The sequence below is a fragment of the Ahaetulla prasina genome, chromosome 2 (assembly GCF_028640845.1).
Source record: "Ahaetulla prasina isolate Xishuangbanna chromosome 2, ASM2864084v1, whole genome shotgun sequence".
NCBI classification, from domain to species: Eukaryota; Metazoa; Chordata; class Lepidosauria; order Squamata; family Colubridae; genus Ahaetulla; species Ahaetulla prasina.
In genome coordinates this window covers 229,443,652-229,457,684 of record NC_080540.1, presented here as the reverse complement: position 1 = coordinate 229,457,684, position 14,033 = coordinate 229,443,652, and the positions used below count along the sequence as shown (strand labels likewise).

Sequence of the window (14,033 nt, the reverse complement as noted above, 5' to 3'; positions counted from 1 at the left end):
ACTCATGGACAAGTCCTTGTAGCTTTCTTGGCAGCAAACCAGATGTCGTTTTCTTCTGTCTTCTGGATGGTTTTGCAATTTCACAATCTAGCCTAGGGGTCGCCAACCTTAGTAACTTTAAGGTTTGTGGACTTCAACTCCCAGAGTTCCTCAGTCAGCAAAGCTGGCTGAGGAACTCTGGGAGTTGAAGTCCACAAGCCTTAAAGTTACTAAGGTCGGAGACCCCTGATCTAGCCTACAGCCTTGAGATTTCCCTGAATTTAAAAAACTGCTGCCATCTGCTGATATGGAGGCCATGTGTTTGTAACAAAATAAAAAGAAAAGTTAACACATCTCCAATCCTTTTCCATGGATTGGCTCTAATCAGTATCAAAGACTTCAAAACCCATGACAATATGTATGCGTTTTAATTCAGAAGTTGTATTTCATTTACAAAGATTTCTTAAATTGTGCTCAGCTTTTAGCTCACTCCATATACAGTAAATCCTCCAGCAAATCTTTATATCACTTATGAAAGGCCAGCACGAAATAAACCAAACTAGCTACTTGTTGCTGTGGGCAGCCAAAGGATTATATGCTTTGTAATGTTATATAAAACAGAACAAAAGTATTTGACTTACAAAAAAAATCTGTTTAATAATACTGCAATAAAACACTGTGCAAAGATAAATCAGTGCCTCGTTTACCTAGACACAGCTTTAAAAAAAACAAAACTGTTGCATTGGAGCAAGCTGTTTTCCATCAGCGATTTCATGCAAGGCAAATAGGACACAGCAGTTTATTAAATGTCATAGTAAGTTTTGAAAAATATCAAAAGAATCCAAGCCAGCTACTTAAAATACCGCAGCATTCAAGATTGCACTAGAAATGAAGGTTTGCCGCTGCATACCAGGCTATGAACATTTGATTCCAGATTTTACAAAAGCTGTTGTAATGACACAGTCACACCTCAGCTTCCCAAGAAGAAAAAATATTTGAATTAGTGACAAGTTTTATGTCGCAGTTTTGTGCTATGGATGGAGCCATGTTCATATTTTACAGCAGGGTTAGCCAAACTTGGCAACTTTTAAGACTTATGGATTTCAACTCGCAGAATTCCCCAGTCAGCATTCTGGGAGTTGAAGTCCACAAATCTTAAAGTTGCCATCACCAAAGTTGGACACCCTTATTTTACAAACTCAAAAAACATTTTCCATAGCCCAACATTCACTGAGCAAGCCTCCTTCCTCTGCCATATTCCCCTTTTAGTAAGACATTGGGCAAGCTTTTCATTAAATGAACTAGGCAAATATTTCTAAAACTTCTACTACAGTTTTGCTAACCACCTAGATGGTGTTTTAGTTGGGAAAATTTCCCTCTTCAGCTCCATACACTTTCATGCACCGAAGCCTTGTCTCTTGATTAAATTACTTGGAAAATGGAATTGTAATTCCTTTGTCCAGAGTTATGCAAAACAGCACATTTTAATTCTAATGTTTCCACTGTCTTCCTGCTTTCCTTTTTTAGCTCTCTTCTACCATTTGAGGTTTTACTGCAGGGGTGCCCAAATTTGGCTCCTTCAAGACATGTGGACTTTAACTCATAGAATTCCCTAGCTAGCATGGGGAATTCTGGGAATTGACATCTACAAGCCTTAAAGTTGCCAAGGTTGGGCACCCTTGTTTTAGATTTTTTTTTAAAAACCCAGATTTTCTTCTGCTTTAGTTTAAAAGGATCCTAAATTCCATTTTCAAGGTTGAGGAAATTATCTGCTGTAAAGGAGTGATGGTTTTTTAAAAATTGTTTCTGATGTAATGTTTCAGAGATATTGATAAGGGGTATATAGAAGCAGGAATCTTACACTTCCAACATGCCAGAACATTTAAATATTTTGATGTTATGCGAGGATGGATTCAGTAGCAGAATCCTAGTTGTCGAGTCATATTCTCATACAAAACAATTAAACTACACTATGGATCTCCAACCACGGTATGTAAGGGCATACAGTCCTTAAAAGACAGATTATGTTGCTTATGTCACTTCCAACTTTCTGAATTATGATTATAAATCGGTGCATGACAATGGAACACACCACACAGACTCATTTCCTTCACCTTATCCAAATTCATATGTTTGTGGAGTTCTTGGTCCTCTCTGTTTGCTTGCAGATATTTCATTACCCAACTAGATAACATTATCATCACCATCATCCTCATCAGTGAATGTGGGTTTTCTGCCTGTTCATATATAAGTAATTTGCCCTGTTCATATATAAGTAACTTGCCCTGCCAGGGTTGGTGGGGATGTGGTTTTCTGCTTGGTATTTACTTGATTAGGATATTGTTTTCTGCTGGATTGTTTGTCTGGTGTTAATGCCTGTTTATCTGGGTACTGGCTGTGGGAGAGGAATGGTTTCCTTTTTAGCTTTACTGTCTCTTCTACTGTCTCTGGTGTTTGGTGTTTGGTTTAAAAAAATGTTAGCTGATCCATCTGTTAAAACTCTGCTGTAATAATTAGCCCTTTTAAAAAGTGGGACATAAATATATCTTGAAAGGTATTTTTAAAAGGTTTTGAATTAAATTAATTTTAATTAAGTATTTGTGTATGAGAGAGCGATAGTGAACATGCACACAAGAGTGAGAGGGAAATATCCTAAAGATTTACTTCTAAAAAGAGAAACTGATAACAAAAGGAGAGGGATCATTGTCAAGAGAGCTCCACAGTAGGAGATAAATCCAGAATACAAATCTAATTGCAAAAAGGTATTTTCCTTAAACTGAAGCTGCATAGAGCTGAATCAGAGTAGGAAAAAGTGGTTGAAGAAATACTGTAAGTAGAAAAAAGCAGTCCCATTTTTAAGCTACAAGCAGAGAGACCACACACACAAACCAGTTATGCTGGCGATGGTGTTTATGAATAACAGCAGACAGGAACAAAACATGAAAGCTGTTTGCCAAACAGATTGCTGCAAGGTAACTTCTCATTTTTCCATTTAAATACGTAAGATTTAGTTACATAAAGTGTGTATAAATGTAGCAGCTGGTGCATAAAAATGTAGTCATTAGTCTTAAAAATTGAGCTGAGAAATTAGAAGTGGCAGTTGCCAGTATGCTTTGAAAAAGATAATCAGCTAACTAAAATCTCAGGATAAAGCTGCAGAATTAGGCATATTTATGGAAGATTACACTTTTTTTGACACTCAGGGGGACCTATTTCCAAATAAACCTGCTGGGCTACATATTTGTAACCTCATTGATTAGAATAGCCCCACCTGCAGATTCTGCTCATAAGCTGCACCCCTTGGATTCAATGGCTATGGTCACACAACATGAACCTACTCATCATTAACTCATCGTTTACTTAATAAATCCAAATTTGTAGAAATCACTGAACCATAAATTAACCACACAGACAAGAGTCACAAAGCCCTAGGGTCACTAGGCTAAAATGTGATTGGCTAGTTTGTGGTTCACTGCATTACACAAATGCTTTGTAACAGCCCAAAGAAAGGATAAAATTGCTGATATTCTAGTTCACGGATGTCAAACTTACTGCGTCATGTTGCCATCATGTGATGCTTTTCCCATTTGTGGAGCTGGAGTGGGGGTGGCCTGCACGTGACGCATCTGGCCCGTGAACCGCCAGTTTGACACCCCTGTTCTAGGTTGTTCCACACTCTGAGACTTCAACTATCTAAAATAAGAGCCCTATTATATTTTAATTCAAAATCAATCCATCATAACTCCCAGATGGGTTTAGAAAATAAGGTAACCTAAGAATAATATTTTGTTTTTGAGCTCCTAAAAATGTTCTTGACTATCATAAGAGTGCTTTCTTTTGAAATTATGATGGGAGATTCATAAAACACTATTATCAAAAATCTATGTTTTTCAGCCAGCTCTAGCTAAGGAAACATGTATGCAAATGCAAATGCAAAACACAGGAATCTTTTTTTTTATCATCTCTTATAAATAAATCTTGACATTGTTCAGAGAGAGCCCTGGTTTTAATTATTTGCATCACAAGAAGATGCTGAAGCTATAAGAGACAAGTGCACATTTTTCTTAATAATGAAACTCAAAATAAATTTTGTCCATCCACCTCCCTCCCAACTGCCCCCAAGCCCTTAAGCTAATATAAGGCACAAAGAACTGGTGTGTTTGAGCAATGTCTTCATTCTTCCTTGTCCTCCCGAGTTTGGCCCTGAGTCAGCAATTCTCCTTCAGGTGATGACAGTAGGACCCTTACGACCTGTCCTCTCATGAATCTGAGATATTTTCAGTGCAATGGCAATGAGCGGACTCAAAACTGCCTAGAGAAAAGAGAAAGAAAAGATACTTTGAAGAAAACAAATTTGAATACAGAAATCAGTGGTTTATGTATCAAAAAGGAAGAAGTTATTAAGGCCCATCAACATATGCATATATTAAGTCTTCCGACTCCACCAATACGTTTCCATAAACTAACATGTCTTTCAAAATTCATGTTTAAAGTAGAAAAGGAATTGGATATTAAAAATACCAAAAATAGTATGTGACTAAAACGTTCATGATGTTAATTGGAAAGAAGATATTATTTTTTTTCAGTGAGGAAAAATGGGTATTTTCAAGAACAAGGTGGAAATGTTGAACTAATTTAAACATTTAGCATTATTTACAGATTGAAAATCATTTTGTTCATTTATCTGAGTTGATGTGTTCAGCAACTGCTGGTCAAGGAAAGATCGGAATAGTTGGACCAGATGCAGCTGCTCAAAAGTTCTCTTTGCCACAGCCTCCACCTACTCATCCAGGAGAGACTCCATATTTGTATTTACTCCTTCGAAGAAGTACAGGAATCAAGAGCAATTTCAGGTGCTACCTGCTTGGTACCTGAAAGCCTCTGTAGAAAAATAATTCTGTCTTGCTAGGATACAATCTGGTCTATCCCCACCCACTCTTTCATAGATCCAGGCACTGAGTCAAGACATCCACTATATCTCCAATGACCTCGGATGAGAGATATGTCATTGGTTATCATCAGTATATTAATTTTTTGGGGTGCCTTGGAGTCAGTGTTGACTCTTGGCAAGTGCATGGACAATTTTGGGGGGCAAGATTTGAGATGTGATTCACTATTGCCTCCTTCCAAGAGTTGAGAAAAAGAGAGCGATTGGCGCAAAGTTACCCAGTTAGGTTCATACTTAATGCAGGACTAGGATTCTGGGCGTCCTGGTTACCACCCTGATCCTTAGTCACTACAACAAATTTACTCTCTGTATTTGATCACCTCAAACCCAGGGTTGTAGATTTAGATGTTAAAGAAAACTGAAATGTCCAAAAGTTCAAACTCTCCCATGAATGCCTAATTTAAAATTTTGCTAACCAGAGAGAATGACTTAAAAATACAGAGTACAAATTTTCAGCATTCCATCAGACAAATCAAATACTTAAATGAAAAATTATCTTGGAAAATTCTGCTTTTATGCTTTTATGACTTTGTGAACTTTACTGTGGATGGGGAAATGATACAACAGAGGAAGTGCTTACTTAATGTCTAATGTCAGAGGTAATATTTCACTCTTATCCATTGATTAAAAAAATCAATACTGTACTAACACCAAGTCTAACCCAACAAACAAATCCCACAAATTCTATATCACAACTTTGATATGATTTTAATGTTCCTGTACTAACTAGCTGAACTTTTTATGTGTGAGAAAATCACATAATGGTTTTAGAAACGTCCCTTTTAAACTGAAAACCCAGAAAGTTTTTGGCTGAAATCAATCAGCTTATCATAAATAAGACAGGAATCATTTATATTAGCCTAAACACTGCTCTATAATACAATGCATTATGAAAATAGGAACTTGTTTAATTCATTGCATTTTTAATTGTATGCGATTCAAGTAATTCGAAGATTTGTTACACAAAAAGTGACATCATTTTAAGGGTGGAGGACATGTTGTTTTAATATATATCTGAAATGTTATTCTCTTCTGCTCCCAGCAAAACTCTGCATACCTTTTTTCTGAAAAATGAAAACGATCAACTAAAAAACTGATACGCGATGAGCTAGGAAGATAACTAGATATTTCTTTCCAGCCCATCACATATCTATTTAATAGATAAATAACTATTTATCTTTCTTTATAACTTGCTTTTTTTCCAGTACTCTTATATCTGTAACTTAATATTACAAAAACAATGTGCTTTCTAAGATATCTCAGAGCCACAAGCACTACGAGGCTCAGGACAGGTTATTTTTCTTATAAGGGATCAAATGGGAATTTGGTCCTGTAAAAATCCAGGAGTAGAGTAGTTAATTATACATTCATTAGAAAATAATAATAATGCTGAGCATGAATGGGGTTGGTCTTTCAATTTTTGAGAAATTATTGAGGATTCTATCTTAAAATGTCGGCTTAGTCTCTAAGCATCATCTTCATGCAAGGAAGAAGGGGAAACTGGTAATAGATAAGTAGATGGATAGATAAGATAGAGGACAGACAGACAGAAAGACGGATGGAACAGAGTACAAGGCAAAACTATGACCATAGTCCAAAATGCAAACTCCATTTTTGCTTCAATAAAATACTTGTTTAACTGAAGTTAGCTAATTTTTTCTAAAATTAATGTTCTTCAACTGAATCACCTGTACAGATCCTGCCCTCAGTGTATTTCTGTTCAGTTCACTAATTTCTCTTCTGCTAACCATCTAGTTTTCTAATCTCTACCCGTCAACCCAGGACCACCTCTGCCAGCCATTTCACTCATGATTCACCTGCTCTCTCCAATCACCCCACTCTTCCCTTCTCTCCTCAATAATTTACTCAGCACTTTAGAAAAACAAAATTGCCATCCAATTTTACATCATCCTATGGCTGCTTCAGGTCTGAACAATGCTCAATTAGTGCACCATCAAAGCTGACAGCAGCCAGAGCATAGGAAAACTCAAAGAAGTAATGCAAGATAGGTAGATGTGGAGAGACCTGGCCCATAAAAGAGTTAGAGAACACTGAATGGATAACCCATCAATCATCAGTTATTGCAATGTAAAATAGTGCCTTCTCCTGCATTCTTGGAGGTTTCTAGCTAAGATGCGTCAGGACAGCTACTGCCAGAGTACATTTCATTAAAAAGAACCATATTTTTTTCTCCTTTTGTTTCAGGGGGCAACTGGATTTATGCTGTACTTCACCTTACAGCCACTTGCACTTTGCAGTATGCATTATCAAGCAATGCATTTTTTGCACGCACTGTTCTGAAAATTCACAGAATGTAAATGGAGAATAAACACACTTGCTGGATTCTGTATGTGAAATGGCACTACTTGTGAATTGAGACGATTCTTGCCAGGTAGATCACAAGGATTCACTTAAGGCAGTGATGGCTTACTTTTTACTGTTGTGGGCCAAAAGCGTGGGGAGCGTGTGCCCACACCCATAATGCAATGCCCCTTGTGTGCCCCGCCCCTGCACATGCAACCCCCCCATGCTCCCCTGTACATGCACGCACATCCCCATGTGACCCCCCTGTGCATGCTTGTGCGTCTCCCACATGCTCCCCGCCCCCACGCCAGAGATCTGAAAATCAGCTGGCCAGGGGGAGATGTGCACACATGCGTGGTGGAGCTGAGCTGGGCAACAGCTCGCGTGCCTGCAGAGGGCTCCGCATGCCACCTGTGGCACACATGCCATAGGTTCGCCATCATGGACTTAAAGCAAGGTGACTTTACTTCGAAATATACGATTACTCCTGCCTCCTTGTTAAGGGGCAAAATAGCAGAGATCTAGCTAGGTGTTTCGTTAATGTTATGGGACATTCCAAAGAATATAACCAATGGTGCTGTTACTATTTATCAAGAATCTTATTTTATTAATCATGCAAATTATATCACCTCTATTTCACTAAATAAAAAAAGAAGTTTGGGTCTTCATATCTGTTTCTGCCAAAACAGTATTTTCCTACCTGGGTTCTCCAAATGTGTTTGATGTCTTTCCTCACTAGCTGGAACTGATTTTTATAGTACTTTTTTTTTAAAGAAAGGAACACTTTCTTTGTTTCAGATTGTGCATATGGTTACACTGTAGAAAACACCGATAGCTGAGTGACACTATCTTGTGTAAGAGGAAATGGAAAAGCTTCCTGTTGCTAAGGGGTGTTTAAAAAAAAGTCAACATGGCAGCCATGATCATACAATTGAAGGTCTACCTGATTTTATGCCTGCTACACATATCAAACGGGGTATTGGGCATTGATTGCACTACCACAGCTGCCATCTTTACTTTTTTTCCATATGCTGCCAAAACCCCTCTTGTTATTGTTCTTCCAGAGCCAAACAACATTTTTTCATAAGCCACCAACTTTTCCATAGCAAAATTGCTGTTGCTAGGAAAATATTATTCAGGAATGTTCTGCTAAGACAGTTTTAAATGCTACTATCTGACTCTTCTTGCATAAAGTAAGAACAAACGTATTTTTTTTATTAAACATTACAATTACAAAGATAAAACTAATAGAAATTAAAAAAAACCCACTAAAACCAGAGATTCAACCGGTTCTTTCTGGATCGTGCAAACCGGTAGCGGCGACTACAGGAGGCTCCGTCCACCCAACTACTGCGCATGAGCAGAAGGCCATGCACATGCGCAGAAGTGAAGCACACACTCACATTTGCCAACCAGTAGGGAAGGTAAGTGAATCCCACCTCTGGCTAAAACAATAAAAAAAGATAGCAAATGCAGAGAAATAAAAGTAAAAAAGAAAGAATAAGAACACAGTAAAAGAAAAGAAATATATAAAGAAATGACTTCCCCCTTCCTTGGAACAAGTCTAAACAATTTGTTAACTTATCACCCTCTCTTAAAGTACAACAAATTACCTCTTCTGGCCATATCTCATCTCTTATCTATAAATAAAGGACGGAAATATAAGTTTGTAAATATATAATCCAGTCAAGTACAACAAATTATATCTAAAAATAGTTCAGATATTGATTTGAAATGTGCAATAATTATTTTATTATTCTGTTCACCTTTTCATCTGCAGCTAGTTGGGAACCACATGATACAAATGAATTTAGCACAGTCATAGTTTCAGTTGATAAAGAAATAAAATCAAATTATAAGAGTACATAGAAGTTCAAGGTTCAATTTATTATAACTATCTAATAAAAGCCATGCAAAGGTTATGGCTGTTGAATAGTAATATGACAAGCAGGGGCACTTTTTCAACTAATTATCAAGAATGATACACATGATTTCCAATTCTGTTGTACTCAGACTGCTTGTTATTCCAGTTATAAAGTGAAATAAAGGTTTTGTTCACAAAATTATGGTTTGTGGTAAGCAGGTATTTGGTCTGGTATCCCAGCAACTTCTAGAGTAGCCAATATTTTAACATTGATATGTTAAAACAGGGGTCTCCAACCTTGGTCCCTTTAAGATTTGTGGACTTCAACTCCCAGAGTCCCTCAGCCAGCAAAGCCAGCAAAGCAAAGCTGGCTGAGGAATTCTGGGAGTTGAAGTCCACAAGTCTTAAAGGGACCAAGGTTGGAGACCCCTGTGTTAAAACAATGGCTTGATTTGAGGAATCTTTTGTTCTACCCATCTCATATTTTCTGCCTCTCAGGATCAAAAATACCCAGGTGATCAGCCCATCTGGGTTCCACTTAAGATTCCTGAGTTTGTGTTAAAAGGCCAGGAGAAATATAATTACAAAGCCAAGTTTAGTATCTGGAGGCAGATATTATAACAAGACCGGATGAAATAAGTAAATTAACTTACGTATATCTAATCTTGGGGAAGAACTATGGACAAAGCATTTTGCCTTAAGTGCTTTGAACCATGTTCTTCCTTCGGATGGCACATTAATAATCTATTAATATTAGTTATGTAATAAGCGTGTGATATACATATATTTAACCTGTAATTGGAGAGACATAAAAGCACCAAATTCAATTGGCTTACCTAAACTCAAGCATATAGGCCATGATAGACTAGGAGCCTGAAGCCTTCCATATGATGTTCAGTAATGATCTCATTATATAGATAATCCTCAATGTACAATTGTAATTGAGCCTGGAATGATATTCGTAAATTCTTGCAGTCATTAAGCCAGTCACAATGTGACCGTGTCTGATTTAACAACCTCTTCTGCATTGGTTGTTAAGTGTGTGCAATGGTTGTCAAGTAAATTCCTTTTATTCAGTGGAATTGTTTTTGGCCAAAACTAGAAGTAAACACTGGAAACTGGTTAAAAAAAACGTAAAAAATCATGGTCATTTGACCCTGGGATATGCAGAGGTGGGTTTCAGCAAGTTCTGACCAGTTCTGGAGAACCAATAGTGGAAATTTTGAGTAGTTCGGAGAACCAGTAGTAAAAATTCTGATTGGCCCTGCCCCCATCTATTCTCTGCCTCCCAAGTCCCAGCTGATCAGGAGGAAATGGGGATTTTGCAGTAACCTTCCCCTGGATTGGGGAGGGAATGGAGATTTTACAGTATCCTTCCCCTGCCACACCCACCAAGCCATACCATGCCCACCAAGCCACACCCACAGTACCAGTAGTAAAAAAATTTGAAACCCACCACTGGGGATATGGCAAGTGGCTTCCTGTTGCCTTTCGGGTGCATTTCAAGGTTTTGGTTACCACCTTTAAAGCGCTCCATGGCTTGGGACCTGGGTACTTACGGGACCGCCTGCTGTTACCTCATGCCTCCCACCGACCCGTACGCTCCCATAGAGAGGGCCTTCTCAGGGTGCCGTCCGCCAGACAATGTCGGCTGGCGGCCCCCAGGGGAAGATCCTTCTCTGTGGGGGCCCCTACTCTTTGGAACGAACTTCCCCCTGGTTTACGACAAATACCTGACCTTCGGACTTTTCGCCACGAACTGAAAACATATTTGTTTGTTCGTGCGGGGCTTTCTTAATCGTTTAGTTTATAATTTTAAATTTTTAGTTTTAACTGGGGTTTTTAGATGTTAATTATTTTAATTTCGGCCACACTGTGTAATAAGTTTTTTAATTTATTTTTTAATTGTATATTGTCTCTTTTTATCTTGGCTGTACACCGCCCTGAGTCCTTCGGGAGAAGGGCGGTTTATAAATCTAATAAAATAATAATAAAATAAAATAAATAATAAATACAACAGCTGCCAAGCACCCAAAATGTAATCATATGATCCAGGGGTGGGTGAGTTTGTAAGCCATTAGAACTTCAAAATCAGATTGTAACTTTTTGGGGGAAGTCTGTAATTTTGAATGATCACTAAGCAACCAATCATTAAGCAAAGACTACTGCATGACACGAACATCTAAGAGTTACAGTTCAACAACATCTAGAAGACCAATCTCCATGGGTGACAAGGAGAAGACTTTTACAACTTGAAGTCTGCCAGACTTTTACATCTTGAAGTCTGCCAGTCCAGGAGGACTACAGCTCCTAGCATCCTGGAGAGCACTACGAATGGCCATAGGATTGTCATCCACCAATGTATCACCAAATACCTCAAAGTCATCTAGAGTTCAGGTTTTAGCTTATTCCCCATAACATTCCCCCATAGCTTATTCCCCATAACATTCCCCATAGCTTATTCCCCACAACATTTCTGTGGTAAAACAGTTGCCTTGTCTACTGCGCCAGACAGTAACTTCTATCAAATCTGTAAATGAAAACTGAGCAAAAATCTCCAAAAAGTAAAATGTGTCTTTTGCCTTTGTGATATAAGGCACTATTAAATCTTGGGTGTCAAACTCACGGTGTCACTTTGCTATCACGTGATGTTTCACGACGTTTTCCTCCTTTGCAGAGCTAGGATGAGTGTGGCCTGCACATGATGCATACGGCCCGCAGGCCGCCAGTTTGATACTCCTGGCCTGTACAGTGACTGTGAATTTCATGAAGGCCGTGGATTAAAGGGAAAATAAAACCTTATTGGAATTATATACTCTGTATATTGATGCCTTTCATTTTAGCCATGTTCAAATTTGAGAAGTGAATTTGCTTTTCTGATTAAATCATTTGATCTTTCACACTGCAAAATCATCTTGTAATTTACATAACCATCCCATATGTTCGCCATAAACTTAACTACGGTCACTATAAATTGTGTTCGTTCAAAAGCAGCTGTAGACACCAACCATCCCATGAGGGCAGATGAATTTGGCAGCTAAACTCATGACTCAACTGCGATGTTATACAAATGCCTTTGGGGGGAGGACAGAATTTCATTTTGTAGTAGTGAAACTCGGCTGAGGTTGAGAGCCATCTGTTTCCCCACTGGAAAGAACGCCCGCCTCGTCCTTCTTCCAGATTTCTGAATATTAAACGCAGAATTTTTAAGGCAGGGTTTTCAAGCATTTTCAGCTCAGCCTTTTTCAACTTCAGATCCACAGAAGGTTAGCCATGGCATATTTTTTTTTGCAGGAAACAAAATCAGCCCTAACCTTTTCATTGCATCTTAAAAAAAGTGGCAGAATTACAGTCAGGTTAACTTGACCTCTCAGTTTCACCTTCTCTTCTAAATGTAGGAGATGAACAGGTATAAGTTTCTTGAAGTTTATAAATTTTATTTTAGTTTCCTCCTTACTAATTGATTTCACTTCCTTTTTGCGTGGAAAGACTTTCTGCTCCAGGATCGAGAACACCTTAGACAAGGTACTGGCTAAACCAGGGGTGTTAAGCTCAAGGCCTGGAGGCTGGATGCGGCCCAAGGGGTACTTAGATCTGGCCTGCGGGGCCGTCTGGAAACAGTGAAGAAGCGGCGCGCAGTGCTTCTGCCAGCAAAAACGGGCTCTCGAGCTCCGTTTTCGGCTGCCACAGCCTCCTACAACCCTCTGCCAGTGAAAATGGAGCTCAGGTGGGATGCACATGTCCCTCCCGAGCTCCGTTTTCACTGGCAGAGGGTTGCAGGAACCGTGGCAACTGAAAACAGAGCCTGGGAGCCCGTTTTTTTTTTATTTCATTTTGTCACAACAGTATACACAAACATTGTCATAAAAAAAAACATATCATGAAGAATATATATATATATAAGTAAAGAATATGCATCAGCTATATTAATTTAATATAATGAAGGGAACAATAGGACAGAAACGGTAGGCACTTTTGTGCTCTTATGCATGTCCCTTATAGTCCTCTTAGGAATGGGGTGAGGTCAATAGTAGACAGTTTTTGGTTGAAGATTTTGGGATTTTTCACTGGCAGAGTGCTCGGGCCACTACAGGAGCCCCTGACAGGAGTGACGTTGAGTTGGCAACATCCACCCTGGCCATTTTCCCACCGCTCCCCAAGGTCAAACACAATCCTGATGAAACGAAATCGAGTTTGACACCCCTGGGATAAACAATGGCTTTTTGGACGAAAGCACTGATTGTCTTCAGCTTTCAAAAATTGGAAGGAATAAAGCACAATAGCTCTAACCAAAGTTGAGAGTCAGAACTTAGGTGGTCCTTCTTCTTTTTTTAGTTAATTCCCTTCTGTCCAAAATTTCTTCACAATGCAAACCAATCAGATTTTTTTTACACTACTAAAATTAGTCACCTGAAAGTTATTTTTAGGAAAAATATGTTTTAAACTAAAAAAAAGTAATATATGAGCTTGGTTTGTCCATGAAAACTAATACTGGTAGTTGTAAAAGAGATTTGGGGGGGGGAAAATATTATTTGGGATGGTTGAATTATTTATGTTCAGGTAGTAGTGGATCCAGAGAATAAACATCAAACATTTGAAATATTTGTTTTGTACATACTGCATTCATGATGCTTAAAGTTTCTCATGTAGATGCATTGTGTTTCTGAGTGTGATTCGAAACTAATTTCAGAGACTGTTTTCTATGTAGGTAACATTAATTATCTTTGCATTTTGACCAGGTTTTGTTTATCTCATTGAATATTTCCCCACTTTTGATATAACTGTACTCGTGTGGACTCCATCGATAATAAAATATACCTAATAACTTTTTTACTGTGCTGGAATGGATCACTGTTCTTGCTGCCATTGATAAAACAGTGCAATTTGTCTTTTTTTAAAATGCTGCTTAAGCAACCAAGAGGTCAATGGAAAATAAAG

The 14,033-nt window shown here is 38.4% G+C and overlaps 1 protein-coding gene across 1 annotated transcript in view; it reads right to left on the bottom strand.

Annotated features, from left to right (window-relative positions):
• Positions 1 to 392: 392 nt before the first annotated feature.
• Positions 393 to 14,033, bottom strand: part of PGM5 (phosphoglucomutase 5) — a 64,705-nt gene continuing 51,064 nt past the window's right edge. Inside the window, exon 11 of the mRNA XM_058173480.1 lies at positions 393 to 4,291. Coding sequence (XP_058029463.1) covers positions 4,202 to 4,291 — 90 coding nt within the window. The 3' untranslated portion in view covers positions 393 to 4,201. The remainder of the gene's footprint in view (positions 4,292 to 14,033) is intronic.